The 26,243-nt window shown below is 43.0% G+C and overlaps 1 protein-coding gene and 1 long non-coding RNA gene across 2 annotated transcripts in view; both read right to left on the bottom strand.

Moving 5' to 3' along the window:
- Positions 1-26,243, bottom strand: part of LOC310848003 — a 222,727-nt gene that overhangs the window by 165,330 nt on the left and 31,154 nt on the right. The gene's annotated exons all lie outside the window — the stretch shown is intronic.
- The window catches only part of LOC310847948 (thyrotropin-releasing hormone receptor-like), a gene marked incomplete at its 5' end in the record, with an annotated part of 34,969 nt that continues 22,595 nt past the window's right edge, over positions 13,870-26,243 (bottom strand). The window contains one exon of the mRNA XM_083746301.1: positions 13,870-15,073. Within this exon, the coding sequence (XP_083602427.1) occupies positions 14,693-15,073 (381 nt within the window). The 3' untranslated portion in view covers positions 13,870-14,692. The remainder of the gene's footprint in view (positions 15,074-26,243) is intronic.

The raw sequence follows: 26,243 nt of genomic DNA, 5'->3' as shown, positions 1-26,243 counted from the left end.
AGTGATATTTTCCTCTGTCTTTGAAGAAAAAGAATGACCACTACAGTGTAGATGCATTTAGAAAAACATGCATTTCCACTAATTTCAGCCTGGCAACTTGAGTATTTCATCTATTCATGAATGTCCACCAGTTCCCTATCACATACCACATTTACACATACCATTTGCCTTACCTGCATTTGAAGCCTCCCATTCATACACGCAAGCATATGCCAACCAACATCCGTGAGGAATGTCGATGGACATATTCACTCATCTTTCACTCTCCGTTCATTTACATCAGTGCCCAGTTTTAACCCACAAGTATCCACTGGTTTCTGTCCACCAGCTTCCAGATGTGAATGTCAACCAGCTTACATCCACAAACACCAACCTGCTTTAGCACTGGTTCCCGATGTGATCTCCACCAGCTTCCACCCACCAACACCTGCCAGCTTTTGCTAGGTCCATCGCTAGACATCAGCCAGTTCCCTATCACATGTGCAACTGTGAATAGCAGCTGCCTTCAAGCTGTGATCCCGCTCAGGAAGTAGACTTGCTTTATAGTCACACCATAATACCTCACAGCCAGGTGACTGCTTCCATCTACCTGCCACTTCTCCTCCAGGTGGACAAAGACTGGGCAGTGCTGAATGTCAGAGCTGTTGCCCACTGTGTTCTGTTGGGGGAGAGGAACAGGCTCACCTTTATAGCAACTCAGCTGCCATGTACTTTTGTGACATCACAGGTAGTCTGTAGCCAATGGCAACAGCTGAGGAGGCATCATCATCTCCTCAGGCTTCACAATTGTGGGAACATCTCAGCAGTAATTGATATGTGTGCTTGTTTATTATTTAAAACATTTAAAGACCTACGTGTAATGATACCAGGGAGGGCACACCATAAAAGTGTTATAGGGACCTTTTTCAGCAAAAGAGCTGCATTCCCCTTCAGAGAAACACCCCCTCTCACCTCAGGATTGCATGCCAGTAGTGGTAGTGGGGTCACAGGTGGAGGGGACCAGCCAATGTGTCTCTTATCTTGTGCAGTAGGCTCCATTTCAGCTATGCGGAAGTCAGAGGTTTCTACGGGCCCTGCCAGCTCATCTTTCAATCCCCTTAAACAAGAAGCATTATGAAAGTTCAAGGAAACATTCCAAACAAACAAAAGCACTTGAGGGTGTGGAGTACATCTGGTGAGGGGTTTGACTTGGAGAGAGGGCTGCACTTGACTCATGGGCTGGAAGTTACTTACCCCTGTCACAAAACCCAGGGCTTATATCCAACAGTAGTTCTATTCAAAGTCTTTTTTCTTCTTTGGCGATCACTCATAGCTGAGTAAGATTGTCTTCCATAAACACAGTTTTAACAATGAGTCCGTAATTGACTGTGGAGGCCAATTCTGGATCCACACGTCCTTCCACAGTGGGGACATTGGTTTCTGGGCAGGAGTTGATCACGGTGTGGATTTGCCAAGCGTGCCTTCCTCTTAGCACATTTCTCCCTTTTACCTTTTCTGTTCAAAGTAGGCCTATTAAATCAATAGTCCTTGTACTTGAATCCATATATTTTGATGGGTCTGCTGAGAGTATTTGGACATCATTCCAATTATTATAAACACTAGCATACAAAGAAAACTAAACAGAGGAGGAGGCTAAAATGCTAGCTTCTCATTAAAAACAAACTAAAAAAGCACTTCTGAATACGATTGTCAGGTCAGGAGCATCTCAGACTCTGAGGTTTTAGGCCACAAACCTCAGTGATGTCATGGGGCAGGTCCCTGTAATGTCACAGAGACAGGCTCTGATGATGTCATTAAGCATGACACATTAAGCATTAACCACAGCATAGCACCTGAAAATGAAGACCAGACTTTTTCAACCTCTGCCTGTTGTGAATTGTTGTTGTGAGGGAAACATGAGATACTTCTGGTCTCATCTAATGGATCTCAAATGATCCCAGGGAGGGGGGCCTCCCGTGATTAACCAGAAGGTCTGTATGGATTTGGAATTTCTGGATCCATGATCCAAATCTGTATCTCGATTAAAGGGTTGTTGAACTTTACTTAGGCACCCTGAGCTATCAGGCAGGCAAACCTGGGTATCAGCAGAAGCACCTGGCTTTGTCAAAAGAGCACTGGCATTGTGGGTGCAAAGCAGAGCAGGACTGGCATCAAATCACACAAGTGACTGGGCATGAATACACATTCGATTCCTGCAAATGGAGCAAATTGGGAGCATTTACTTACAGAAAGGAGAGCAGGGGGAAAAAACACAGTGGGCATTGCTTCAAAACTGCTTTGGCAGGGAAGACTGGGTCAAGGAGACAGATGACACCATGGATTTTCTTAATGTAGGGTAATTACTCACCAAGGAAGGCATAGGATGACAGCTACTTTACCCTTGAGATGCCAACCATCCAGCCATCATAGCATGCTAACCACTGGTCTTCTGGGAGACAGTACCAGGTGTCTGCAAGTAAGCCCATAACTCTGCTTGCTTTGAAGTAATTCCAGTTTAAATCAATTGTGTTTACTCAGGAGTAAACATGGTTAGGTCAGAGCTGAAAGTGCACAGTGTAAATATGTATAACTGTTTCTTAAAGCAGATGTATTATATGTGGGTGGTTCCTAAGAACAATAAGTGAAAAATTGAAGGTGGAATTTACTTGCAGTAAATTCATTAAGTACCATTTCAAGTGATTGCCAGGAATTCTAGCTGTTTGCCTCTTTAAAAAGTGGTTTTGTGTAACATGTGAAGTGGAGATGTTCAGATATCACACGTAGCGAGATGCATGAGCAACATGTGCCTCCAGAACTCATCTGTTTCACTACAAGAGTGCAAGGAAGAAGTCTGTGCCTCTAAGGGTTCCCCTTTTGCTTGTAAGAGATGAGAGAGAGAGCAGAGGTTTATTTGGTTTCATTCATGAACTTTCCAAGTGGCTCAGCACAAGTCCCTCTCTCCCTCTCTCAAGTCCCCATCCTTTAAGCAAGATTAAGTGTGGTGACCTTTCTCCCAGAGCAGTTTGGAGAATGGATGGAAAGGGATGGCAGCAGTGTTGGTAACTGACTAAAATTAATAAGTGGCCTTTCTACCCTCTGGAGGGCGGAAAGCAACACGAAGAAGCTGAACTTTCATGAGGTGGCGATGGGGTGAAGGAGTATATATGTAGATAATATGCAACACAGACTGCTTGGGCGTCTCTTGTGAGTCCAAGCATCCGCTTTCCCATGTTAGCTGTGCAAAGTTTAAACTGTCCCTTCATGCCATGTTCCCAGAATTGGAGAGCAGGAATGTTGGAGAGTTCCCACAGTTGGAGCAGACTTTGGCTCTCCACATCTCTGTATCTTCCCAGCATTCTAGTGCATATTTTATTCCCAATACACACTTTTTAATGCAATTTTACCTAATATAAATATTTTTGCAAGTATTTTCTCCTAATATAATGCATTTTATCTGTTATCTTCACCAATACATTTATTTATGAGCACTTTCCCATAGAATATAGCTTTTTTTTTTTAGTACACATTACTTGGTTGGAGAACTTCACTGCAAAATTTGGAAAAATGCACATTTTGAAAGATGGCCGTGCTTCAAGTTTGTACATGGTCTTAAGAAGCATAAGGTATGCAAATTTGCCTTTAAATGAGAACTGAATCAAATTTGTCCCCCGCCCTTACTTTGTGTGTGTGAGAGAGAGTGTTTGAGACATAAAGTAAAGCCCCTCACAAATGTCTTGAGCTGACAAATCAATTCTTATAAAAGGGCCATGTCCTTGCGGTCAGCTGGAATGTAGAAGGAGGCATTTGGAACGGGGAGTGCAATTCTGGGAGCAGCTGTCCTAATAATCTGATCTATTTCTGAGGCTGAGAAGTGTAGCAAATCCCCCGTGCTGTCTACTTGAGATAAACATTTCTTTTAAATAACTGATGGTATCAGTTTCCTCACTGCATGGCCCATATCCACAGTCCCATTGAACCTGGGAATTTGCTCCAGCTAGGATCTCATCCAGTTCCTGCCTGTTGACCGACCAATTTATCTTTGGGGTCAAGTGCACAGGACCATGGCTATACTGATGGCTGTTTTGTAGCAAGCACTCCACCCCCAGATCGAAAGCCCAAATCTAGAAAATTCAAATGTCATGCTTGAGTGATCCTGGCTCCAATATTTGAAATTTTGAAATGCAGTTTTAAAAATAAATAAATTCTGGCAGGGAGCAGGATGGTGGCAGGTGGAGAACTATGGCTATGAGAGAGGTCATAGAACTACGTACCACCACTTACCAAATGCAGCTGGAAACCATAAGGCAGGAATTGGAAGCCATATAGGGCACCAAAGGTCCAACCCTTTCCCTTTGAAATCCATGTAGAAATGGGAGGAGACAGACTTAGTCCCGTCCCCAGGTAGAACTGGTTGGAAACTATCATAATAGGCCCGTCCATCCCTATTAATACATGAATAGAGATTAAGTTGCTTCTGGAAGCAAATCCCACTGAATAGGTAAAAGGTAAAGGTAAAGGACCCCTGGACGGTTAAGTCCAGTCAAAGGCGACTCTGGGGTTGCGGCGCTCATCTCACTTTCAGGAGCCAGCGCTTGTCCACATACAGCTTTCTGGGTCATGTGGCCAGCATGACTAAACTGCTTCTGGTGCAATGGAACACCATGAGGGAAACCAGAGCACACGGAAACACTGTTTACCTTTCCGCCACAGTGGTACCTATTTATCTACTTGCACTTTGACATGCTTTCAAACTGCTAGGTTGGCAGGAGCTGGGACAGAGCAACGGGAGCTCACTCCATTGCGGGGATTTGAATCGCTGACCTTCCGATCGGCAAGTTCAAGAGGCTCAGTGGTTTAGACCACAGCACCCTCCTTGTCCCTACTGAATATTCTCTCTGTGATAAAAGTATTTTTTTTGTCCCAAATCTCCCATCATTTAGCTTCATTGGACAACTCCAGATTCTAGTAGTATATGAGAGAAAGAGGCAGAGAGAGAGAGAGAGAGAGAGAGAGAGAGAGAGAGAGAGAGAAATCACTTCTCTGCATCCACTTCCTGCTCACTGGTTTTGTGAAGATGAGGAGTTGCTTCTAAGCACTCTCTGAACAGAAAACTTAGGATGCCCTCAAGTATGTGCTGATTGAGGAGCTCCAGGGGTTCTTTCAAAACATGAATTGCAAAATAAACAAACAACTTTTGACAAATTGCATTAATATGATGATGGGAGGTGGGCAAGAGCTCAGCACTGCAGGATTCCACCTCTTCATACTTGCTGGATGTCCCTGACTCTGTAGCAGTTTACCTTGCCCACTAATTGCCATTCTGCACTAATTAGTGGGGAGAGTCCTGAGATTCAGGGTGGGAGAGCAAAACAGATTGAACTGGAGAAGGAACTGGTTTATATCAATCCCATCTACAGCCCCTCAGCAACTCTCAACTTACTATGACTTTTACAGTGCAATCTTTTCAGAAGGAAGAAAATGAGGATAGGATTGTGGCCTTTATATATTTTATGCAAAAAAAACCCCAAAAGCGTAATAGAGTCATATCTTTCTTTTTGATAATGTCTTGCTTCCTTTTCAGGAAGTCTTTAAAAATGAGATTCATGTTTCATTTATATTCTCTCTCTGTCTTTCTGAATAGTAGCCATTCTGTGACATTTCAGATTGCAAAGTCTTATTAAATCTGAGGCTGTTGCCCTAGGGTAGGAATGAAAAACACCTTATTGCAAGGGGAGGAGGTGCACTGCTTTGTCACAAACTCAATCACCTCCTCTGCCATTAAGGGAATTTTGGAAGCCCGAACTGATCTATATCCTGAGTATCAAGCATTTTTAATAGTTATCATTCCACATTTGCTGAAATGATTTGGTGAGATGTGAGAACTAGTTTTAGAAGGGTTTTGAGAATTACATTTTAAATGTGAGTTCTAAAACAGCCCGTTTTGTATTCAGATATAGAATATGTTGGCCGAATTTAAAATTTGTGAAGAAATATTTTATATGTAACATTTAACCTCAAGCGTTTTAGGAACTCTTGATTGGTGGTGTTTACAATTCACAGGATAGAAACTGTCTTGGCTAAAATGGGGTGGCAATTTTCAATTATCTAACTTTTCGCTCTGAAATTTCTTCAAGTTTCAAGGGTGGAATCTGCACACATGTTAAAAACACTTTTTTAATAATCGTTTTGAAAAATGCATTGAATTTGCTATAGGTCACAGATGCCATCTAGTGTTGCAATTGTATATTGCACATTACAACACATTCATAACGTTTCATTTGCTGCTGTATAGCTGAGTCCTGTATCTCATTGTTGGTGAGAAAAACTTGACAAGGTGTGCCCAGCATTTTGCTCGCGTATCTCTCCATTCTGTGGTATGGAGGTGCCCACTTTCCCTTGCCAAAACCAAAAGCACTACCCTGACGCCTCCAGGCTTCATGCATTGCATCCCTTACCAGCCCAATCCTTACCAAACGACTTGCAACAAATGTCGCCTTGTATCTTCGCCTCCTTAGCAGAGAGCTCTTGTTCAGCAACATTCCATAGCTACTGATCATACTATCCTAATTGCATTGGTTTTTGAAACACCTTTACCCTCTTCAAAGGGTTCTTTAAAATATTTATTTTGTACTTCTGCAAACTCCAGAATTCCCTCAGCATGCTGACACCTTCCTCTTGATTCCAAGGGGTTCTGTTTGGGATCCATTCTTTTGGCACTGACCGCTTGAATTCCCTATTATTTGAAAAAAGATACCTTGCAAGTTGCTTTTATAAAACTGGGTGCCTCTTTTCTTCCCATAACTTACCCTTTTTGCAGGTCTGACGTTTGCCGGTTGCTCAGTCTGAGGATGTCTATTATAGAGCACAGGATACAAACTACATAAAGTTGAATTAGCAAATTTAGTTGCCACCCCCCAACCTGCAGTGCTGGAAATAACCCAAGGCACCTGTTTCAGCTAAGCTAAAATCTTTCCATTAACTTCAGCGTAGGCTATGATGAGCCCTCATTTTGTATATTTCAGATACCCAATTGACTTGCATGGAAGCTTGATTACAGCAAAGATGGGTAAAGCTCTGGCATGAATTAAACATAACTAAGAACTGAAAATACATGTAATATTCCCACGTTAGTGTGATTAGCAAAACAGAGTATCTTTCATTTATGTTGTCAGTTGCTCCGATAAAAATGCCAAAGCTATCAGCAAGCCTTCTGTTTATAGCATTTTGCTGATCTCCATACCATATCTATGCAAACCATAAGTGGGAGCTATACTTGAGCCGTGTATCAGCAATCCTGGATCTCCGCCTTGCAATTCCAAATGATGTCTCACCTGCGTGCATCTCATGGAGACAGCTGCCTTCAAAAGCACCAGGATGGGTAGAACATATTACATCAAACAGAACATTACCTGCAGGTCCTGAAATATTATCTATATGTCACAGAATGTAAAAAAAAATGGGATGCCAGACACTTTAGGTAGGTAAAACTGCAGGTAACCCACACACGTTAAAAAACACAAATTGGGTGTTTTGGGTGAAATAAAGTAAAAAGTGAAGCAAACCATTTAATTCTGAGAACTACCGGTTGGCTGACTTATCAATACAGTGGTACCTCGGGTTACAGACGCTTCAGGTTACAGACTCCGCCAACCCAGAAATAGTACCTCGGGTTAAGAACTTTGCTTCAGGATGAGAACAGAAATCATGCTCCAGTGGCACGGCGGCAGTGGGAGGCCCCATTAGCTAAAGTGGTACCTCAGGTTAAGAACAGTTTCAGGTTAAGAAGGGACCTCCAGAACGAATTAAGTTCTTAACCCGTGGTACCACTGTAGTTGCTACAGAGATGCCAACAGATCCAACAATGTTAACAAACAGAGAACTTCTGAATGTACTCACTGTATGGCTTCAACCAACATCACTTGGCTCCAGCAGATAAAGGCTCTGTAACGGCCACCTTGGAAACAACAGAATCACATTTTTATTGGAGCAACTGATGATGCTGGAAGCCGAAACATTTTGCAGCATGGGGAAAAAATAGTCTGTTTTGTTCATCACAGCAATGTATATGCTGTTTTAATGATTAATTGAATCATTCAAGAACAATTACTTGGATGTTGAAATCGAGAGAAGAAAGTCATTGCTGCCAGAGAGGGAGGGGGGATGTAAGGAAAGTGTTAATTTGATATACGAACAGGAAGAAATTGGACATTGTGGTTCTTAGAGAGAAATGATGGGGATCTAGGCAATTATTCAGTACTGATCTGCCCTGTGATAATAAACGTGCTGCAATAGGGAAAGTGTATTATTCACAGTTTTTCTTTTAAGGGAAATTTAAAAAAAAAACTTATTCTTGACCCCGTGTCAGTCTCAGCAATCACCTTTCCCACAAGGTCCCACCAGTGTACTAAGTCCTTCTGCTCAGTCCCTCAGCATTTATGCTACAGAGTTCCATGGGAGTCCCACCATGTCCCCTATTATTATTATTATTATTATTATTATTATTATTATTTTGCTGTCCCCTATACTTTTTAATATCCATAGAAAGCCACTGGGTGAGGTCCCCTGGGGATTTGGTGTGAGGAACCATCAATATGCTGATGATGGTTTTATTTATCCTTGTCTTCAGAGTCAGATGAGGCTGCCAAATTTCTGAACTGGTGTCTGGATTTGATCATGGGCTGAAGGATGGCCAATAAACTGAAGCTCAGTACTAACAAGACAAAGGTCAGAAGCAGATTTAGGGGAGTGTGACTGGTTCCTGAGCTGAGAGTGTGCTGAAGGGGCTGCTGCAACAATGATGGACAACAGAAGGCGGGTGGTGGGGCTGAATTCAGGTGTCGAACAGAGCGCTGCTGAAATATTACAGCCCAAAGCCTGCTGGGTGCCGTGGGTAGATGGTTCTCTTGTTCAGAAAGAGGATGTTTAACCAGTTCTCGACAGAGTGACGCTCCACCTAAAAATGAAGGTGTTTTTTTTTTAGCATGTGGCTCCTCCTGGGTTCAAGTGGCTTTATAGCACAGAGTTTCTTCCGCAACTACGTATAACTTTGTTTGCCAGCTGTGGTCACTCCTGAATAGGCATAGTGTGGCCATAGTTAGCTATGGTAATACTCCCATTTTGATTGCTGCAATGTAATACATGTGGGGCTTCCTTTGAAGGAGGTTTGGAAGTTTCAGTCAATGCAGAATGCAGCTGCCAGAATTTTGTAAGGGAGCAGTTCATTTGGGTCACCTCCCACCTGGTTTAAAAAGTTCCTCACTGACTGCCTACTCATTTCACAGCCTAGTTCTAAGTGTTGGCACTTACCTTTAAAATTGCTGCTGGCTTGGGATCCAAATACCCAACGGAGCGCCCATCTGTGTACTATCCTTCCCACATTCTGAGGGCTACTACTGATGCCCTTCTCAGAGCGCCTCTTCTATCTGAAGTGAGATTCATGCCAACTAGAGTGGCAGTGAGGTATAATAATAATAATAATAATAATAATAATAATAATAATAATAATTTATTTCTACCCCGCCCATCTGGCTGGGTTTCCCCAGCCACTCTGGGCGGCTTTCAACAGAACATTAAAAATAGAATAAAACTTCAAACATTAAAAACTTCCCTAAAGAGGGCTGCCTTCAGATGTCTTCTAAAAGTCAGATAGTTGTTTATTTCCTTGACATCTGGTGGGAGGGTGTTCCACAGGGCTGGTGCCACTACCAAGAAGGCCCTCTGCCTGGTTCCCTGTAACCTTACTTCTCACAGTGAGTGAACCACCAGAAGGCCCTCAGAGCTGGATCTCAGTGTCCGGGCAGATCGATGGGGTTGGAGATGCTCCTTCAGGTATACTGGGCCAAGGCCGTACTGGGCAGCCTTTTGAGGGTCCCAAGCCAGTAGCGGACAGAGCAGAGACAAAAGTGAGATGAACAATGAGTGGAACATGTTGCCTTTGTAAAGGACATTAATAGCCAACAAACAACCATCATTACTATGTATCCAGGAAAGAGTTATTATCAGAGTTCAAGGGCACATTCTATCCAGACAATAACAGTCAAGGAGGATGTGAAGCAAGGCCAGTGAGGGGTGTGTCCTGGGGGAAGGGGTGTGTCTTGGGGGAAGGGGTGTGACCTGGGCAGAGTCCAAGGGCATGAAAGAGAAGACTGCAGTTCTGAATTTGGCCTTGGGTCTAAGGTTCCCCACCCTGAAACAGAGAGTTGGCTTTTTCAGCTCCAGCTGTGGAACATCTGACCAAGAAGGCTTAGCAAAAATACACGAGGCTAAATCTGTCTTGCTGCAGCAGGCATTTTACATATTTTTCCTTTCTTTGTTGTTGTTTTTGTTTTGCTGCTCATCAGCCGTGGTTTTGTGCACTGTATTGTCACCTGGCTGTTGTGTGTGTGTAATTATTGCACGCCACCCTGGAATCTATTCTGATAGTTTCTTCTATATTCTGAATAGTTTTAAAAAGCAGTTGGAGGAAGAGACACACCTCACCATTAGTTACCTTCAATGCATTGAAGGGAACATTTGGGTGACATATCAGCTGAGGTCACAATGACCCATTAAGGCAGCAGTCTTAAGGTCTTCTTCTTTGGCAATCACTTGTAGCCAAGTAAGATTGTCTTCCATAAACATGGTTTTAACAATGAGTCCGTAAGTGACTGCGGAGGCCAATTCTGGATCCACACGTCCTTCCACAGTGGGGACATTGGTTCCCAGGCGAGAGTTGATCACGGTGTGGATTTGCCAAGCGCGCCTTCCTCTTAGCAAGTTTCTCCCTTGCGTTCTGAGTCCGAGTCTTAAGGTAGTGCTCCTATGGAAACACACTGTGTGGGAATCAAAGGGATCACTGTCAAAGTTTAATACGGTGGTGATGTTCGTCACATTTCCCAAGCATTTGTGACCATTTCTGAAGATCAGAAGGTGGAGGTAAATAAAGCCTCATCTTTAAGAAGCCAGAGCAAACTTTTAGCACCCCTCTAACTATTTGTTTCATAAGGAGATGCATCAGGATCTGTACTCCAACGGAGACACTAATGGGCCGCATTACTTATCGGGAGTTTTAATCATAGAAGCCATTTCAAATGGCTCCTAATTTAATCCACTGTCTGTATCACCTGCATGCATATTGTACGGACTGTCACTGCTTCCACACACACTGACAATGAGGGACAGGAGGAGCAATTCAGTCCAGTTAAGATTTCAACGTGAGCCTACTTAATTCTCACTTCTTGAAACAAGATGTGAACCAAAACACGGCTATCTGTCAAAATTGTGTTTCTCTTAATGTTGTGATACAGTTGTGCAAACAAATATTTTGCAAAATAAATAAATAAAGTGTAGAAAAATGCATATATTAGGGGGGAATATGCATATGTGAAAGTGCACCTTGCTTGCAAAAATGTTGTTTGTTAGGCAAAATTGCAAAGACAAATGTGTGTATTAGGTGAAATTCGCATTAAGCTGATGGTGATCTTTTTGCGAGGAGCTTGTAAGAAAATAATAATCACATCTGATGCCAAAACAGAGGACTGAAGTTAATATAGAAAAAAATGAGAAACTGAGAGAAACTGTAATTGATATATTCACTCCACCCTACTGATAACTGCCTGCTTTCAGCAGCCTAATGAGCATCTCCAAGACTAAAAATTGCACAGCGCTTTTAAAGGTGAACAGAAGCAGGGCCGCTACTGTTTTCTGCATTCTGTGTTTCTAGCATTTAACAACAAAGAACTTTGACAAACAGAAATGGCATCAAGTCCCCAAAGTTAGATCTGTGCAGCAGATTTTCTGCCTGTGCGGCGCACACCTGCTGTGCATTTGACCTTCAAAACAGCCTCCACAGCCCCCACCATTCACAGGCCTCACGTTCAGCTGCACTGCAGGTGGGACTGCATGTGCAGTCAGCATAGCAGAGGAAGGCACGGACAATGGCAGTCTAAAGCTGGTCTGTGGTTCTACATCTCCCCTGCTGCAAAAGAGGCTTCTCAGCGTGTCGTCGTTCGCTTGGCTTCGGCTAGAGCCAGGAGTGCCACGGTAGCAATATGACTTACTGTAGGCAATCAGCAGTGCCACATGATGCTCACTAATTACAGTTTTGGAATGGAAAACAACTTTGGAAATATGATTTTTTCCCCCACTTCTCCCTAAAATAATGGTTATTGAAAAGTATGCCCTTTTCTAAACCAACTCACTGCCATAGTTTTCCCTGGTGTTGACACCATGTTACCTGGAGATTCCAGAGAAAAAACCTGGGACCTTCAAACTGCCAAGGAGATGCTCTTTTGGTGAGCCTTCACAGCCATTTTCCAATTCTATCATGACTAGATAACCATGGATCAGTCATCATTTTGCAGCCTCACCTAGCACACATGTGAACTTACCTAGGGTGGTCTTATCTACCTGCAGTAGTGCCTCCACCCCCATCGTTCAGCCCAGACACTGAGATCCAGCTCTGAGGGCCTTCTGGCAGTTCCCTCATTATGAGGTTACAGGGAACCAAGCAGAGGGCCTTCTCGGTAGTCGTGCCTGCCCTGTGGAAAGCCCTCACATCAGATGTCAAGCAAATGAAACAACTATCTGATTTTTAGAAGACATCTGAAGGCAGCCCTGTGTAGGGAAGTCTTTAATGTTCAATGTTTTGCTGTGTTTGATGTTTTAATTTGTTGGAAGCTGCCCAGAGTAGCTGGGGAAATCCAGTCATATGGGTGGCATATAAATAATAATTTATTATTACTATTATTAAGTGGGTCTTCTAAGTAATCCAACACTTCATTCCTAGTCCAATCATGGGACCACACTGGCTTTTGACAAATGAGGCCTCAGTGGCCACAGATTTCATTTTAAAAAGTTGGGAAATACTCATGTCTGAAAAGAGCCACTGTCACACAGTGCGGATATTACTGAGCTGTATGGACCAATGGTCTGATTTGGTATAAGGGACCTTCTTACATTTCATGAAGCTCATTACAATAGTTGACTTGGACCGCTATGTCACAACCTAACCTACCTCACAGGGCAATGGTGAGGGTAAAAAATGGAGATGAGGAGAGAACCGTGTATATCAGTCATTGTAGACAATATTGAACTACTTGGACTACTGGAGGAAAGGCAGGAGACAAACGTCATGAACCACAGGTAAGCAATGGGGTGTCCTCCAGATATTTTGGACTACAGCATCACTGACCACTGATTATGCTGGCTACAGCTGTATTCCACAAACATCTGGCAAGCACTACGTTGGCTACAAATGCAATAAACCAATAAACAGTATCAACTGTGAAACGTGCTTCATTTTACAACTGGAACGCAGATTGGTCAGTTTACATTTCACGGTGATAGATTCAATAAATGGTACAAACTGGAGTACTTTCCCCCAAAGCACATCAAGCCACCACAGTTGCAAATATTTACAATTTACAGGTGTGCATTAGGGAGACCTTTTATCCATCGCCGGTATAGCTGCCTGCATAGAAAAAAATTACAACGGACAGCAACCCACCCATACAGCGACACAGCACAACACACCCAGCAGTGCAGGACCAAAATATATGCTTATTCCAAAGGAAATATACCACAGGGAAACTAAAACAGCTGACAAATCAGCTGCAACAATGAGGATAGCAGCCAGGTGAAATCTTAAGGGAATGTCTTTACTACTGCTGAGTGATTTAAGCCTTTTTTAAAAAAGAAGTCTTGTGATAAAGGAGTTACCCTGGTGCTGTCATATGGGTCATTAACCTTGTACCTTGAGATTTATTATAAATGACACATGCTACAGTGGTCGTGCATCAAGGTCACGTGGCCCAGACTGATGGCACCCTGACAGACCTTTCTCCCTGATCACACCAAAGCCATGCAGGGAAGGACCACAATAAAGTAATAAGAGAGAGCGGTTTCTTAAAAAATGCAGAAGGCTTTGCCACTGACATCCCCAGTTGAAATGGCTTCTCTGGTATAGAAGGACAGGAAAGATGTCTCTGCTGAAAACAATGGAGAGACACTGCCGGTCAGAGCAGACGGCACTGAGCAAAATAGACTCAATTTGCTTAATGTAAGAAACATCCTTGGGATAAAGTGAGTTACAGTAACTTGGATATTCTACTAGTTCTTTCTGAAGTCTTCATGGTAACTGTTGTGGGGCCTAAATGCTCAGTGAAAGCTGCTCCTGCAGGTAACAACCAAGCGTAACACACTGCAAGTATTATCTTTATTTTGGCATTTGCTCCCATGTGATTACACTCGTGTGAAGGGGAGAGTGGGGCCCTATATGTTGGCCACGTTCTCTCAATCACATCCCTATTGGCCTGGCCCTCCCCTGAAGGGGAGGTTGGAAGAGGAGGACCTGCTTCCCCCTTCAGACCATTCCCTCCAATGTGTGGATGGCAGTGGGGTCTGGCCAATGGGGAGGGCTGGGGTACGCGGACACTGCCCTCAGTCTCCCTTGACACAATTGTAATTGCACGTTGGGCACAATTATGAGATGCATACGTCACAGGAAATTCCATTGCACCACAACAGTCTTTACAGAACGCCTAATGATCCAAAATGCTGACCAAGGTTGACCCGAAGTTAACATTAAAGCACAAAACAAACTGGTTGGCCTTGTATAAATATTACGTACAAATGGCAAGAGGGAAGCATCAGGCCTGTGGCATGCTGTTCACACATTCTTGGAACTACTTGAGTAGGTGGCTGCCATTACCAAAGCTAGTGTTGTGTGATGCGTTTATTTGGAAGGTTTACTCCTCCTTGCTGATGACGGGTAGCCATTGAGATCTTCTTGTTCTGTGATGTTGTGCTCAGAACTGTCATGGGAATAGTCTTTCATGGTGCTGTAGAAAACAGGAGCGTTGTACTGAGTGGCAATCTCTGTCCTCTTCCCCCCACATTTGCATAGCTTTTTGAAGGCAGCTCTAAACTTCTGAGACATCACATTGTAAATGATGGGGTTGATGGCGCTGTTCAGGTAGATGCAGAGCCTACAGAAGAGGACGAACCAGATGTTCAGGTAAGGAGGGTCCATGAAGGAGTTGACCACCACCAAGGTGCGGTACGGCATCCACAGGAGGGCAAAGAGGATCACCACCACCGCTAGCATCTTCGTCACCTTGGAGGTTGCAAGCGGAAAAACAAAGTGAGTGAGATTACATCTTTGTCAATAAGATTTGCTTAATAATCTGTGGTGGAAGGAAGAGGAGAGAATTCACTGCCAAGTCATCTAATAGAAAGTTCAGAATATGGCACAGATTACATTTTAGTTTAGGATGCCTTCTCCAGCCAATCACCCTAACTGGCGTATTTTCCAAGTGGTGTTAGTTTTTAATGAAATCTGTCTCTTTAGATAGTCCTATAATGAGTCCCAGTTAATTTTGGGTTTTGCCTTCTACCTTGTCATTTGCTGTCGTTCTGTTCATTTTCTACTAGTGTTACAAAGTTTATTTCTTTTCTGAGATTTCTTCTTTGATAATTGGAATAAGCAACACATAATCTTTCGTCAGTCACTACAATGAAAGTTCCCAGAGCACTGAGCATTCATCCTGATTTGACTACAGGGAGATTAGGCAACGATGGCTCTTAAAACCGAACTTCATCCTGATTTGTTTGCTGGGAGGCTGGATGCTGCTGCATCAAGCAACTGTCACCCCACCCTTTCCACTGCACTACCCTTATCACAAAAAGTTCAGTTTGGAGGGAAGTGGGCTTGCTATGCAACAGCTCCAAATCAAATTTATTTGTGCACCCTGAATTTGCTAGTATGTGATTTGATCCTACCTGAAAATAGCAACAATCTGGAAGTTCCCCATAAGATAATTTACCACCAACTGATCAAAGACAGGTAAAGTCCATCAGCCCAAACCTATGTAGAGATAGGGGCATTTAAGCCCACTCATTTTAATGGGCTCAGGTGTGGATGACTATGTAGCATTGAGCTACATATGCACAATGCCAAGCACTTACCTTGAGACAAGAATCATTAGCATTCAGCACCAGTAAATAGTAAATCAGGATTAAATGAGGAAACAACATGGGGTGGCATTTTGCCCAGGATGATGTTGTGTGAACACTGCTCAAAATTTGCATGCAGGAACAGCACCAAGGCAATGATGAACTGCCACATGGAAGGGTCCACTGTTTCCACAGATGATGGAAGGGAATTTGAACCACCACCCGTCTTGTAAAACACAAGCAGAGCATTTTCCTGAGCACATTTTTCCCTTTAGAGAAGGTTGGGAACTGGGGATGAAGGCCAGCAGAAGTCAACATTCATTTTGGGCAAATGCAATTTTGAAAACTCTTATCTCCCTCCTCTCTGCCCAATAGAAATAGAAAGGGCTCTGGTGGTAGCACTGTAAACAAGGGCGCTTGTTTTGCCTTAACTTTGAAGGTGCTGTAATTTCTCTCCTCCAATTTTTCTTTATAGTTTTTGAAAGTTTTCCCATTCTGTGGAAGCCTTGTACAGTGGTACCTCAGGTTAAGTACTTAATTCGTTCCAGAGGTCCGTTCTTAACCTGAAACTGTTCTTAACCTGAAGCACTACTTTAGCTAATGGGACCTCCTGCTGCTGCTGCGCCGCTGGAGCCCAATTTCTGTTCTTATCCTGAAGCAAAGTTCTTAACCTCAAGCACTATTTCTGGGTTAGCGGAGTCTGTAACCTGAAGTGTATGTAACCTGAAGCGTATGTAACCTGAGGTGCCACTGTAGAATCAAATAGTTCCACCGGTGGTTAGTATTAAGCATTCCCAGACACAAGCATGAATTCCAGATCTGGCCTGACAAAAGAACCTCTCCACCCTTCTTCTTTTTAATATACAGCACGGCTAATGAATACACATATCAAGACTGTAACAGTACCCTGAGAACAATGAAGTGCTGTGAGTTAAGATGTACACTACTGTTCATCTCAGCTGTGTATTCAACTCCCCCTTTCTTCTTAATGCATTCCCCTAGTATTGAAAGTTGATAATCATTGTAATCTTTACAAAGAGCTGTTCAGGGGATGGTTGATTATCCTCCCCCTCAGCATGTAATTCATTGAATTCAAAGGGGCGCACTCCCCCTTTTAGGAAGAAAAAAATGCTATATGCGTGCTGAAAGGACATACACTCTTAAACATAAAAGGGGAGTTAATACATTTGCCAAAAAACCGACTTTTGTCCTGTAACTTGAAACACAATTACTAGGGATTAAGCTCCATTGAACTCAGTGAGATTCACTTCCATGAAAACATGAAAAAGAAGACTAGGCTGCTTGTCTTATTTCAAGCTCATATTCCCTTTTTTTCATGCTTGCTCTGCGGTTTAAGGCTGGAGGCAAGGAGCTGCTTAGTGCCCTTCAGGAGACATATGGTAGCTCAAAGATGGTAAGCTTAATAAAGATGTCGCACTTGAGAGCCTGGAGCAAGAAAATGACTTTCTAACAGACCTCTATGGCCAGCTATTATGTAGGCAAGAGAATGAAGGGACACGGACATTTTCTTTCCACCATGGAGGACTGCACTGTGAGTCATAGTTACATTACAGCTCAGAAGAAAGCAGACCTGCCGTTTGGGAACTGCAGGCCAAAACTTCAGTGATGGAGAATTAAGCATGAAAGGATAGAATACAACAGTAGATAGAGAAAGAACATCATTCGGATCCTAGCTCAGTCACAGATCCAACCTTTGGCTGGGTATCATGTCTTAGCTTTGGTAATGGGTCAGCCTCAGATAAGGGGCAGAAAGGCCTCAGGTTTGAATCAACGACTCCTCTGAAAACAAAAATGAGAGGTGCGAGGGAGGCTGCTCTTGCCTCACCTGTCAGAAAACAGGGGACAGAAGATTCCTCTCAAGGCATTAGATCCCAACTGGCCTAAAATATAACACTTTCTAAGAACAACAACAAATCATGTGCAATATATACAGCCCTCGTTTGCATGTCACAGTAAGACATAAACAATGGCTTTTCGTAAATGAGCAGATAGCCTCTGCCTTGCTCTTCCCCTAGCATGGTTGGAAGCAACAAGCCATGAAGTTTGGCTTGTTGTGATGTGCAAACACTGGATCATGGGTTGTTTCCCTCACATATGCCATGATCGATAAACCAACAAATGGCTTCACGTTGTTCCAGGGGAGAAACAAACCATGGTCTTGCATTCACATGTGACAACAAGCTGGTTGTTCCCACTTGAGCTAGGAGATGAGCAAAGTGGGATGTGGGAACACAGGAGATGCCAGAAGTTGAACTTCAACGTACAACCCATGTGCTCTGCCACTGAGCCATGGTCCTTCTCTTGATCGTGAATAAGCAGAGTCACATGCTAATGTCCACATGCAAATGTGGCTGTAATGCAATTCACCCAAATCCACAGCATTATGTGATTGCATAACATTCAACGAATGCATTTTAAGTTAATGTAGCATAAGCTTACAGGCTAAGATATTGAATGCATGAAATGTCATCTCAGATGCTTGTGATTACCACTGTTGGAGGCTGGGAGACGTAAGATGACTTGCTGGTGAAGATGGTTTCTCAGTTACCAGAAAAGATGCAGGTGACAGTCTGGCTATTGCAACTAACAATGGCAATGATGGTGAAGCTTGGATGCCAAGGATGTTTTGATGGTGAAAGAGAAAAAAAGAGAGAAATAATGAGTGCACACAAACATAATAGAAACAATTAACTGGAGTGAAAAATCACAACTGAGATGAAACCTCATTATAGAACATTAGCAGTCAGCATTTTGAAAAGAGGACAATGCTGTTGTGAACATGTAGTCGGGATGAAATCAGGCGAGATAGCATGTGCCATGAGCCAAGAAGTTCTTGGTTCAACTCTGATCTTTGCCAAGAGCTCATTCACTGGAAGATGGAAAGCTACTTTGTACCAAATAAGATCTAGCCCAGTATACTCTACACAGATGAGCTGTGGCTCTCCAGGAAGATTCAGGCAAGTCTTTCCCAGAGATGCTGAAAACTGAACTTGGGACTACCTGAGTGCAAGGCAGATGCTCTGCTGCTGAGTCTTGGTTGCTGTTAAAAGTTGACCCAGCACAGCAGTCATATATGGTAGCCCACCAGGGTCCCATTGCGTCGCACAAATGTAAATTCCTTGCACTGATAGGGTACTTTAGTTGGGAACTGCCCAGGATGCTGTATGAGACTGGTCATTGGTCGGATCCAGAAGGGCTCTTTTTATGTTCTTAATCCAAATTGAACTTTGATTTTATCATGTGTGTGCTGAGCGGATTTTGTACTATTTTGAAGTAGGGCTAAATCACAAAATTAAGTGCCACCTTCAAATATCTAAAGGGCTGCCACATGGAAGATGGAGCAAGCTTGTTTTCTCCTTCTCTGGAGGGTAGGACATGAACCAATGGCTTCATGTTACAAGAAAGGAGATTCCGACTGAACATCAGAAATAAATTTCTGACAGTAAGGGCTGTCAGTCAGACAGTGGAACAGTCTCCCTCAGGAGGTTGTGGACTCTCCTTCCTTGGAGGTTTTTAAACAGAGATTGGATGGCCATCTGTCATGTATGATTTTTAAAACATCTCTCTCTCTCTCTCTCTCTCTCTCTCTCTCTCTCTCTCTCTCTCTCTCTCTTATCCTGGCCACTTCCATGTTGAAATAAAACTAACTCCACAGGCCCCTGGCCTAGAATATGCTTTTGTTCTAGTCTGAGGCCCTTCACACATTTCCTGCTAAAAACCACCCCTGACAATTTTGACAGTTCAGGGTCTACAATGTAGCCTTTAGTTTGGCTCTTCAAAAACACAGGAAGACAGAGAATGAATCAAAAGTGCTACTGCATGTGAGAATTTGGGGATTCTGCTTCTCAAGCTGCATTCATCAGTGAGAAAGATTCTTTTGTGGCCTTTTCATCTTTTGAAGAAAGTAGGCACACACCCATCAGCCTTCCTTTGAAATAGCTTCGTGGAAAAATAAACACCACACCTCTGAACATCGAGAAAACTTCCTTGTAAATATCTGCAAAGTCTACAACAGTTTCCTCACTCAGCCGGAAACTGTTTGCCATTTTGTCACATTGGCAAAACAGAGTTTCATCGGGTTGCTTTCTGCTGACTCGAGAGGTTTTCATTTCTATGTAAATGCCAAGAGGTTGCATTTTGAGCAAAATGGCATAGCGATACTGAATGAAATTTGCTGAAAGAGGCAGCAATCATATTGTGCCTTTAGGGCGGACCTTAAAGGCTGTTTGCATAGATTCCTCAACTTTCAATATCCTCATGGAATTCAAAATAGAACGAAATCAGCTCAACCAGCTCGAGTCAGGTAACAGCTTTTAAGAGAGCGGAAAGCGGCTGAAGAGAAGCATTGCTTCCTATGGACAACAAATAATTGTTTTTGCCCCATTACCATCTCTAGTCAAACAGTGTTTCCTCGTCCCCCTTTCAAAAACCCTTTAAAAACTTTTAACTTCAGTTTTTGAAAAGAATACAGAAACCTATTTGCCAGAGGTGACAGAGAAATGAGAACAGACGCTAAGAGTGCACACTTTTGAACTAACTGCCACATGTCTCCACCCTTCATTGGACAACAACCAGAACTCAGCAGATAGGACAATATCCACCAGGTTCCATCTATAACCCACTAAACGGGGGTAGAAGACTGGTGGGGAACAGTCCAAAATGGTTTACTGGCTTATCTACCTGAAATAGCGCCTCCACCCCCATTGTTCAGCTCGAACACTGAGATCCAGCTTCAAGGGCCTTCTAGCAGTTCCCTCATTACAAGGCTACAGGGAACCAGGCAGAGGGCCCTCTTGGTAGTGGCGCCCGCCCTGTGGAACACCCTCCCACCAGATGTCAAGGAAATAAACAACTACAGTCATACTTCATGTTATGTTTACTTCATGTTACGTTTTTTCAGGTTATGTCCTGCAGCGACCCGGAAATACTGGAAAGGGTTACTTCCGGGTTTTGCCGCACGCCCATGAGCAGAAGCACAAAATGACGTCATGCGCAGAAGCAGCAAATCGCAACCCACGCATGCGCAGACACGCCAGTGTGGGTTGCACTCTTTTCATGTTGCAAATGGGCCTCTGGAACGGATCCCGTTCGCAACCAGAGGTACCACTGTACCTGACTTTTAGAAGACATCTGAAGGCAGCCCTGTTTAGGGAAGTTTTTAATGTTTGATGTTTTATCGTGTTTTTAATATCCTGCTGGAAGCTGCCCAGAGTGGCTGGGGAGGTCCGGTCAGATGGGTGGGGTATAAGTAATAAATTATTATTATTATTAAATCATTGCTCCCTTCCCTTCCCAGATGCTGTATCTGAAGAAGTGTGCATGCACACGAAAGCTCATACCAAGAACTGACTTAGTTGGTCTTTAAGGTGCTACTGGAAGGAATTTTTTTGTTTTGACTATGGCAGACCAACATGGCTACCTATCTGCTCTGAGACCCTCAGGTATAGGGTGGTATATAAATTCAAACAACAACAACAACAAGCAGAGCACCTCCTGCCTGATCTTAATTGGTGGGTAAAGCAATACTGGGGAAGGCACTCCTGCAAAATGGCAGTTTACTATATTCCTGCGATATAATTAGTACCTGTCTGAGAGAGCACCAAGGGCTGGAACAGATGTGATGGAAGCACTTGCCGTGAAGTGCGCTCCATCATGTATAAAAGCATTTACCGAATAAGCAAAACCATTCCTGTATAAAGGTAGTACAAACAATTGAGTATACTCTGTGGGCATGCTTCACCTGTTCGCTAGCTCTGCGTTGTGAATGGGTCAGCTCACAAAGGGGGGATTTTTAATATATGATGAGGCGCATCTGAAATCACTATGCATGCAAGCACTTGCCCTGTGGCTGCTGCCATAACTGCTTAGGGGGAAGGGCTGAGGCTCAGCGGTAGAGCATATGCTTTGCATGCAGAAGGTCCCTCAGGGTCAGACTCTGGCATCTCCAGGTAGGGCTGGGACAGAGACCTTTCTGAAATTGTGGAGACAATGCTGAGCTAGAGGGACCAATGATTTGACTTGGTAAAAGGCATCTCCCTATGTTCTTAGGTTTTGACCATAACGTTGCAAAGAAAGGAAAGCATATAAAACCCAAAAGTCAAACTCTGGATAAGATGAGATGTGGACTGCATAAACATCTACACACACACTGTGAAAATCTACTGGTATGCACATACCCTAAAATACAATCAGTGCATCTAATCTACATTAGCAAATGCTAATCTACATTAGCAAACACAGCATGGGATTTTTTTCTTCTGTGACCCCCCAGCCCATCAGTGAAATAAATGCCCCTTAAGATCACGACTGAATTCCTTCTAATAAAATGATGTGAGTTTTGGAGTACAGCCCGCCGGTGACAGGGGTGCTGTTTTTTCCATTTGACTTCAATGTCCTTTAGATTATTCAATTACATCCAGCAGTACTTCAATTAGAAAAAACAAAGTAGACCAACATTGCCAGAGTGCATATATAAGCAGTTGCTCTAATCATGGCAAAAGATTAGCCTCTAAGGGCGATTTTGCTCATTGCTTGAGGGCAAAGCTGGTTTTGCTATCAGATCAGACAGTTTCAGTTCCAACTACTATACCTGTATGGTATATACGAGTAAAAAGAGCCTGCGAAACATGTTATCAGCTGCATCACTTCAAATATGGATGTTGTGACTATGTGCATTTCTTGCTGGTTTAGCTGGAGAAGGTGATCTTGCTGTGGATGGCTGCTCCCATTCAACCCTAATGGTATAACTCAGGAAACTTTTGTTGGAAAAAATTAAAAGAGGAACGAATATTGCAAATACACGAATACTTACCAGATAGAAGGCAAGATTGGGGGTGGGGTGGGGTGGGGTGGAGAGGGTGTCGTGATTATTTTTAGTTGTCTAGTTGTATTTTGTTATACATCTATGAAAACCAATTAAAACTGCTTTATTTTAAAGTCAATGTGCATGATGCCTCCATTTACAGACACAATGGTGACTTTCACACAGTGACTGGGTCCACCTGTCACATTAAACCATAGTTTAAAAGCAAACTATGGCTCTGCAAGGGATCAGGAATCAGATTGCTCTTTATCAAGAGACAGAGCTGAAGATTCTAAACCAAAAGGGGAAAGACACATGAAGCCAGCGCCAGAAGCAAGGCGAACAGAGGAGCCTATAGGCCTCAGATTGTGGCACTGCCGTCCTCATGCGTGGACTCCATTGAAGAAGCTCCAGTGAGCCCAGAGGCTCCTCACTCCATTACAGAAGATTCCCTTTTAATTAAAGCAGCACCTTCTAGTGTGGGCGGGGCTAAACATTAGGGTGCAGCTCCTCCTCCTATGATATAGGGCTCAGTTTGAAATTATTTTTGGGTGAAGCAACACCAGAGCTCCATGTTCCTGGAGCCCTGCCCCATAACCTTCCCTTGCACCTAGCAGTGGCCTTGCCTTACCACACAGCAATTTCATGTGAGTGCAAAATACACTGCTGAATGGTTCTCACTATACTCTTCCCCCCTTCCTGTTTGAACCCGGGCATGTGGTGGTTTATTTGGATAGACAGGAATGACAAGCTCAGGTTCAAGTGCCATGACAAGTCAGACTGGCATAACAGTTGTGGGGCAGCTGGGAACAGAGTAGATCAGAGTGGAGCAAAGACTTTTCAGCAGACTGCACCAGCATGATGCAAGTTCCATAGCTTGGTTTTAACAAAAGCAGTTGAATGTGGTGTGTGAACCAGGCATTTGTGCTCTCAGTGGTATATTATGAGGAACACCAGCAAATACAAGGCACGAAGAAGCTTTAATTTTTAGTTAAAGATTGGTGCCATCTGTTTTTGTACATGGGTACCCATCTGTTCATGACTAGGTCAAGGAAGCAGCTGCTGAATTTGGGGTTAGGGGTCTGTTCATAGCTCTCTGTCTCGCTAGTACAGTAGAAAACCTTGGATGGGTTAATCTGCAATTGGAGCTCATGCAATACAGCTTACTGTGGAGTAGATGTCACCTTTGAAGGCTTCGAGTTCTGTTTGATCTCTCCCTAAACTCTCTTGCCTACCAGGCAAGAAAAGATTTGACAGCCACTTTTGGTATTTCAGGGTTGTGGTTAGAACAGAACCTTCAAACAGTCTTACAAACTGCTTCTTCTGGCAGATTTCCAATAAATTTCAGTGAGGCAGTCAAACATGGGAATGGAAGAGGGGCAGGCTAATGAAATAAAACTGATGCATTGGATCTGAACCATTTCAAATTCATCGGAGTCTATTAAATTAATATTTTGCCTCAAGACTTCAGTGACTGAATGAGCAAAGAACTGTGCTTTTATTCACTTCTGCCTTCCCTCTGGGAACCTCTTATGGAATCCAAAACATATACTCAACTCAGTAATAAGGAAGAGAAATTACCAATTTCAAGAGGTCCTTTCTATTACCCTAGGTTTATCAGGATTATAAAACAATGATGCAGAGATGGGGAACCTGTGCCCTGCAGATGTTGTCTGACTTCAATTCGCGTCATCTCTTCTGACTGGGATTGCAGTAAAAGAAGAAAGTTTGCCACATGGTCAATGAAAGATAAAGTAAATTTGCTCTGGGGAACAGCTGAGAAAAATTGTGGTTCCTTTTTGTTTTCGTGTGAATACTGGAAAACCACGTAAAACATTATTAACGTGTCTCCATTCTTCACCCAAAAGAACAATAAAAACATTCTTCTGGAGAATAGATGGGAATAGGCGAAAATGGGATTAGCCTTTTGTGCCCTTGGGGACCATCTGATTCTTTAGGTCAGGGGTCAACAAACTTTTTCAGCAGGGAGCCAGTCCACTGTCCCTCAGACCTTGTGGGGGGCCGGACTATATTTTGAAAAAAATAATAATGAATGAATTCCTATGCCCCACAAAAACCCAGAGATGCATTTTAAATAAAAGCACACATTCTACTCATGTAAAAACACCAGGCAGGCCCCATAAATAACCCAGAGATGCATTTTAAATAAAACTGCACATTCTACTCATATAAAAACACGCTGATTCCCGGACCGTCCACGGGCCAGATTTAGAACGCAGTTGGGCTGGATCCGGCCCCCGGGCCTTAGTTTGCCTACTCATGCTTTAGGTGGTCTGTGCTTGCAGTATAATTGGCAATAAATCAGGATCTGCACTGACAGCTGGGCTCCCTTGTGGGCCTCTCTGTACCAGATATTGGAAATCTCAAGTGGGGAAGAGGGCTGTTGCACTCAGCCGCCTATAGACATCTGACTGGCCACTGTAAAAACAGGGTGCTGGATAAGATGGGCCTTTGGGTTCTTATGTTCTGCAATAAAGTTAGAACTACATAATAGTCAGGACTATGTACAGTTATGGAGCACAAGCAGACATGGCTGATGTGTTAAGAGTGTTGGACCTGAGAGACCTGGGTTCAAATCACCACTCAGACATGACACTCACTGGGTGACTTTGTGCCCATCTCTCAGCCTAATCTACAGGTGAAACTTGGAAAATTAGAATATCGTGGAAAAGTTCATTTATTTCAGTAATTCAATTAAAAGGTGAAACTAATATATGAGATAGACTCATGACATGCAAAGAATATTAAATGAAATCAGCAAAACTGAGGCACCTAATCATAAGCCTGCATTTTTATCAAAGCTTATATATTGCAATCAAGGCTTGTATTTAAAAATGAGCTTAAAAAAGGATTTTCAAATGTTTCATGCCAGGCAGAAAGAACCTTGGCAAGAGGTTTTTCTCCTAAGACAAGGGGGGCCCCATTGATTTATAGTAGAAAAACAATTCTCAAAGTCATAAAAAGGGAGAATTACATATGCTGCCCCAAGGCTGAAAAAACACAATTAAGAATGGGTAAATAAGTAAAATAATACCAATGTGCCTCCCAGTAAAATGAGCCAGATCTTCTTTCCAAGGTTGAAAGGCCAAGAGCAGTGAAAAAGGCAACTGGCTTGGCTAGAAGAAAAGAGAGCATTTTTGGGAAATTTTCTAAAGCTGTTTCTTTCTTAAACTGAGAGAGTTAAAAAAGGCAATAAATGTTGGGAAGAGCTAATGGGAGAAGCATCTAGCTGGCTGGGAAAGGAGGGGGAAAGGGGGGAGGTGTACACTGAAGAGGTTTATTTTAAAAGCTGTGTTTTTTTACTGAGTTCCTTCCTTTTTACTTTGAGAAGCTTTATTCTTTTAAAAGGCTACCTATGATAAATGTATGAAATATATTAGCTTAAACATATTGGCTTAAATGTAATTATGCAAAGGATTTAAGGAATGCTAGATTCTTATTTCATATGGTTGTAAGAGTTGTATTTATCCTGAAATTAAGTCAGCCA

This window comes from Podarcis gaigeae (assembly GCF_964106915.1).
Source record: "Podarcis gaigeae genome assembly, chromosome: 6".
Classification (NCBI taxonomy): domain Eukaryota; kingdom Metazoa; phylum Chordata; class Lepidosauria; order Squamata; family Lacertidae; genus Podarcis; species Podarcis gaigeae.
This window is presented reverse-complemented; position numbering and strand designations above follow the sequence as displayed.